The sequence below is a fragment of the Humulus lupulus genome, chromosome 6 (assembly GCF_963169125.1).
Source record: "Humulus lupulus chromosome 6, drHumLupu1.1, whole genome shotgun sequence".
NCBI lineage: Eukaryota > Viridiplantae > Streptophyta > Magnoliopsida > Rosales > Cannabaceae > Humulus > Humulus lupulus.
Window position 1 is genome coordinate 189,495,926 of NC_084798.1, and position 4,763 is coordinate 189,500,688.

Below are 4,763 nucleotides of genomic sequence, written 5' to 3' on the forward strand. Positions count from 1 at the left end.
CCCCTTTCTCTTGCCTCCACCAAACTGGTTATTCTGTGTAACGGTTTGTGTCGCTGTCACGACGTCCGTTCCCACTCCAGCGGGATGTTCAGGGGCCTGGCTGGTTCCTGCGGCTAATGCTCGCGCCTCCTCCAGGTTGATTCATCCCTGGGCCCTATTTAGGAATTCATTTACGGTGCTGACTCCCTTTCTTTGTATTTCTTCCCAGAGTCCGCCTCTGACGAGGATCCCAGTCCTCAAGGCCATGAGCTTGGAGCTGTCATCTGCGTCTCTGGCCCGAGCAGCGACGTTTGTGAATCTGCTCAAGTAAGCCTTCAGAGGCTCGTCGGGCTACTGCCTTACGTTCGCCAGGGTATCGGCCTTGATGCGGGCAGCCTGAGAAGCTCGGAATGCTCTCTTGAAGTCAGCAGAGAAGGTTTTCCACGAGCTGATTGATTGCTTCTTACTCTGTTTGAACCATTGCCTGGCCGGCCCGGTCAGGGTGGAAGGAAATATTAAACATCTCAGCTCGGGACCAATGTTGTGGGCCATCATCAAGGTGTTGAACATACCCAGATGATTTGATGGGTCCCTGTCTCCGTTGAACTTGGACAAGTGCGGCATACGGAAACCAGGTGGAGAAGCCGTTGTTGCTACGCTGAGGGCGAAGAGCTCAAGTTCATCTCCTGAATCATACTCATCTTTTTCTGATAAGAGCTTCCTCATCAGCTCCTCCATCTGAGCCAGACGCTCAAGTGTTTTGTCCTGACTTCCTTGGTTATTCCGGGGCTGTTCAACAGCTCCGGATCCATTGTACGCATTAGGTGGGTTATTGTCCCTCCTATCTTGAGAAAGGTTATATGGGACGTTCCCACTGTCACGTACTTCAGATAGGTCTGCCCTTTGGCGAGCGCGGCTGCCGTTTCCAACTGGGTCTCCTCTTTGAGAGTTTAGACAATCTTGGAGGTCGCCCCTCGGGGCGGCTTGAGGACTTTGCGCCGAGCTCAAGCGTTGGCGCAGGTCTTCGCTGGAGAGGTCACTTCGACGACTTCCGGTCCAATAGCTCCCATTTGAGAAGCTCAAAGCCCGCCGCTGGGGATGAGGATCCGGGACTTCTCTGGGCGCCCGGCTACGATGGGAAGGTTCGACAGAAGGAGGATTTCTCCTACTGCTCCCATGAGCTGGGATGTCTCGGACTGGCTGGGGAGGAGACAGGTATCTTATTGGTGAAGGAGGATGCCTGACTGGGGATGCGATCCTAGTCCCGTCAGGGCGGATCAAGTTAGGTTCCGGCCGCTCCGCTCTACCATCCTCCGCGTCCTGTGCTCGGCAGCCTGAGCGGGGTGCAGGACGGCTGGCTGGGGTGGGCTGTCGTTGCGAACCCTCCCCAGATCTCCTTCGCGAGCTTCCTCGAGCCCTCCTGGGTGCGCTCGAGGGCGGAAGTAAGCTGGGAGTTGAGGTCCGGACCGATCGGCTGTACTGCTGCTCGGCCCTAGGAAGTTCCTCAAATGTGGTTTCACGGTGGTGCGACGTGGGAGTAGAATTTGATGTTGGGGGTCTGACCGACCGACTGGGCCTGGACCGATTGCCCCGGCAGGACTTATGAGTCTCGCCTTGCCTCTTTTCGACGTTAGTGTCAGTTGTAAGAGGGGGTAGTCGGGCCAACACCTCTTGAATCTGCTGGTTTGCTTTTGCCAGCTGACTCCTCAACTGAGCATTTTCCATTTCTACCGCCGTGTAAAAATTTGGGTTCAGATTGGGCGGCCGGGGAGCCGAACTTCCAGTGTCATCTTGGCCTATTGGCTGCTTGCCCGGCCGCTGCTGAACCTCAAGGTTCTGATCATCGAACATGGCGGCATGGTGGGCCTCCTGCCCATCACGTTGGTCCGCCTCGTTACCATGTCTTGAGCGAGTGACTACCATGGTTGGGTATTTGCGAAAGCACCAATCTAACATCTCTCAATGAAAGCACCAAACTGTTGACGCGGTTCTTCAGCAATAGATAATTATAAGAATAAGGAGAGGGATTAGTGCTAAATAATGAACCGTAATAGATGAATGATCTCAAAGTAAAATTATAACTCGAATACTTTTTTAGGTGGTTCAAAGGTTAAAATCCTTCTAGTCCACCAGTCAATATTATTGATATCTCTCTGATATTCTTTACAGGGTATTTCTTTACAAATTAGAATCCAACCCTTTGCAACTCCCAGGCTCTCCATATTTATAGGGAGAGGGAACCTGGGTGTTGGCAAAGGCGGTCATCTTGTGACCTTCTTACCCATCATGTCACTTCTGTGACATTCATGATTAATTCCTAAAACCTGACAATGAAGTGTGGTCTAATCACTAGGTAAGGGGGATAATGGGCCACACGGCCCAACCCAGTCATGGATGCCTGAACACGCACGTTTATGTTGCGTGTCTGAGAATTCAGGGATGGATCAGACACGTGATGTCTGATATATGCACGTTTACATTGCGTGGTTGAATTTATAAAAGGTCAGAGGTGCCAACTCAAGCTCGTACCCCGAGCTTGATGTAGTCTCAGCCCGTGATATCCGCACTGCTGACCCGATGCCTTAATAATCGCAATAAACCTTTGGCTTCCTCGAGCTAAAGAGGTAGAGCCTTGTAATAGCAGCTCCGGGTAGGTGTCTTCCACGTGGCTGATATAATTATGCCCTTTCTCAGCTCGCTAATAACCCGTGGATATTTAGGGTGTACAGGTGCATTAAAGTCGTGTTCATCTTCTATTATCATATTACGCATAATAATACATGAAGTCATTATATCATGTAATATCCTCTTATTCCATAGACGCGCTGGTCCTGCCACAATGACAAATCTTGATTGCAATACTCCAAATGCACGTTCTACATCTTTTCTACATGCTTCTTGTTTTCGAGCAAATAATTATTTCTTTGGGCCAAGTGGCTCACGAATGGTTTGAACAATAATAGACCATTTTGGATATATACCATCGGCTAAATAATAACACATATTATACTCTTTCCCTTTAATGAAATAATTAGCAGGTGGAGAAATACCCGCAACAAGATCAGCAAAAAGATGGGACGCCTCCAACACGTTAATATCATTATTAGATCCAGGTAGACCAAAATATGCATGCCATATCCAAAGATCATAATCAGCTACAACTTCAAGAATAATAGTCGAAGATCCACTACGACCAGCGTATTGTCCTCCCCAAGTCGTAGGACAATTTTCCCATTTCCAATGCATACAATCTAAACTACCCAACATTCCTGGAAAACCTCGACTTTCACCAATGTGTAGTAGCCTTGCAACATCATCATCGTTAGGTGATCGGAGATAGCGGGTTCCAAAGACCTTGATAACAATATGACAAAATCGTTTCAAACTTTTCAAAGCAGTAGATTCTCCTATAGCATTTGCCAGTACACCATATGCCAACATTCGAAATATGACTGTTACTTTTTGTAGACCCGATAACCCAAGCTTACCGAGTCCATCTCTTCGTTGGACGAAGTAATTGTCATGACTTTGTACAACATCATAAATATGAAGGAATAAAGCACGACCCATTCGGAATCTTCGGCGGAACATCGAGGTTTCTCTACAAAATAGTCATTGAAGAGATTGCGATCAACATTTTCTCGGTCATGGTTGACTACTATATGATCAGGAATTGAGCCCTTGTGTGACCCTTCGTTATTTTGGTGTTGAGCGATGCAAAAATTGTTGTCAGCAGTAATTTGACATACCACTTGCTTTTCTAGATCATCATAATAATCACCATCATCATCTGAAGAAGAAGAAGAGGACGCCAAATAAGATGAACTACCGTAACGAGAATTCATCTTTAATCCACGTTGATTTGTATGTGTTGTTGGTCTACATTAAGCCAATGTTTTATAGTGTAGATATTGACTATCTTCAGATTTCAAATTATTGAAGATAAGAAAAGATAACCGTAGCATTGTATTATCACATTGTATTTTTTTCTTTAGATTTCAAATTATTTTGTCTTAAGAAAAGATACCTGTAGCATTGTATTGTCACATCGTATTTTTGTCTCTGGATTTCAAATTATTTTGTCTTAAGAAAAGATACCCATAGCATTGTATCGTCACATCGTATTTTTGTCTTCAGATTTCAAATTATTTTGTCTTAAGAAAAGATACCTGTAGCATCGTATTTTTGTCTTAAGAAATTAATGGATCAAAGTCAAAAACTTATTAACGTTATAGAAAATGGTAACTTTGAAAGAAATGAACTTCTAAGACAAAAGGTTGATGTGGCTAGAATGAGAGAAGAGAATAAAAATTTATTTACGAATTTGAATTCTATATCTGATCCAGAGTTTCGCCAATTTATTCAAAGCGAAAAGAGAAAAATTTACAGATCAAGAGCACAAACATCCGAACATGGAGAACAAGGAGAAGGATCTCAATATCGAGCATCTCAGTTCCAAGGATCTCAATATGAAGAAGAACAAAGAGTCGGAGATGAAGATGAACATCAACGATCTCATAATCCTTCACAAGATTATAGTCAATATTATGACTATTTTGGCGGAACCGGGAATGATTTTTAAAATTATTAGAAGTATGTCTTAGTTTGTCTTGTGTTCTATATATATATTGTTGTTTATAATTTTATGTTTGGTGTGTTTGATTTTAATATTAGAATGTAAGTTTGTAATATTTTAATTATCTTTTGCATCTTTAATCAATTTCAATGTTAATTTTACTTTCTTATAGTGTAGAGTAAGAATTTTCATACACAAATTAAAATAA

The 4,763-nt window shown here is 44.1% G+C and overlaps 2 protein-coding genes across 2 annotated transcripts; one reads left to right on the forward strand and one right to left on the reverse strand.

Moving 5' to 3' along the window:
• Nucleotides 1–2,895: 2,895 nt before the first annotated feature.
• Nucleotides 2,896–3,824, reverse strand: LOC133785770 (uncharacterized). Its single transcript, XM_062224986.1, has 2 exons — nucleotides 3,468–3,824; nucleotides 2,896–3,333 (listed from the first exon to the last, which is right to left on the reverse strand). The coding sequence occupies exons 1-2, from the start codon at nucleotides 3,822–3,824 to the stop codon at nucleotides 2,896–2,898; spliced, it is 795 nt and encodes a 264-aa protein (XP_062080970.1).
• A 356-nt stretch (nucleotides 3,825–4,180) lies between these two features.
• On the forward strand, nucleotides 4,181–4,561 carry LOC133785771 (uncharacterized). The gene has a single exon (XM_062224987.1). The coding sequence runs from the start codon at nucleotides 4,181–4,183 to the stop codon at nucleotides 4,559–4,561; it is 381 nt and encodes a 126-aa protein (XP_062080971.1).
• The last annotated feature ends 202 nt before the right edge of the window (nucleotides 4,562–4,763 follow it).

Bases quoted from the DNA above. Each gene is read 5' to 3' on its own strand.
- LOC133785770 (XM_062224986.1), bottom strand. From the start codon at position 3,824: ATGAATTCTCGTTACGGTAGTTCATCTTATTTGGCGTCCTCTTCTTCT. The intron at 3,334-3,467 runs GTAAGCTTGGGT...ATTGTTATCAAG, and splicing joins CCAACGAAGAGATGGACTCG to GTCTTTGGAACCCGCTATCT.
- LOC133785771 (XM_062224987.1), top strand. From the start codon at position 4,181: ATGGATCAAAGTCAAAAACTTATTAACGTTATAGAAAATGGTAACTTT.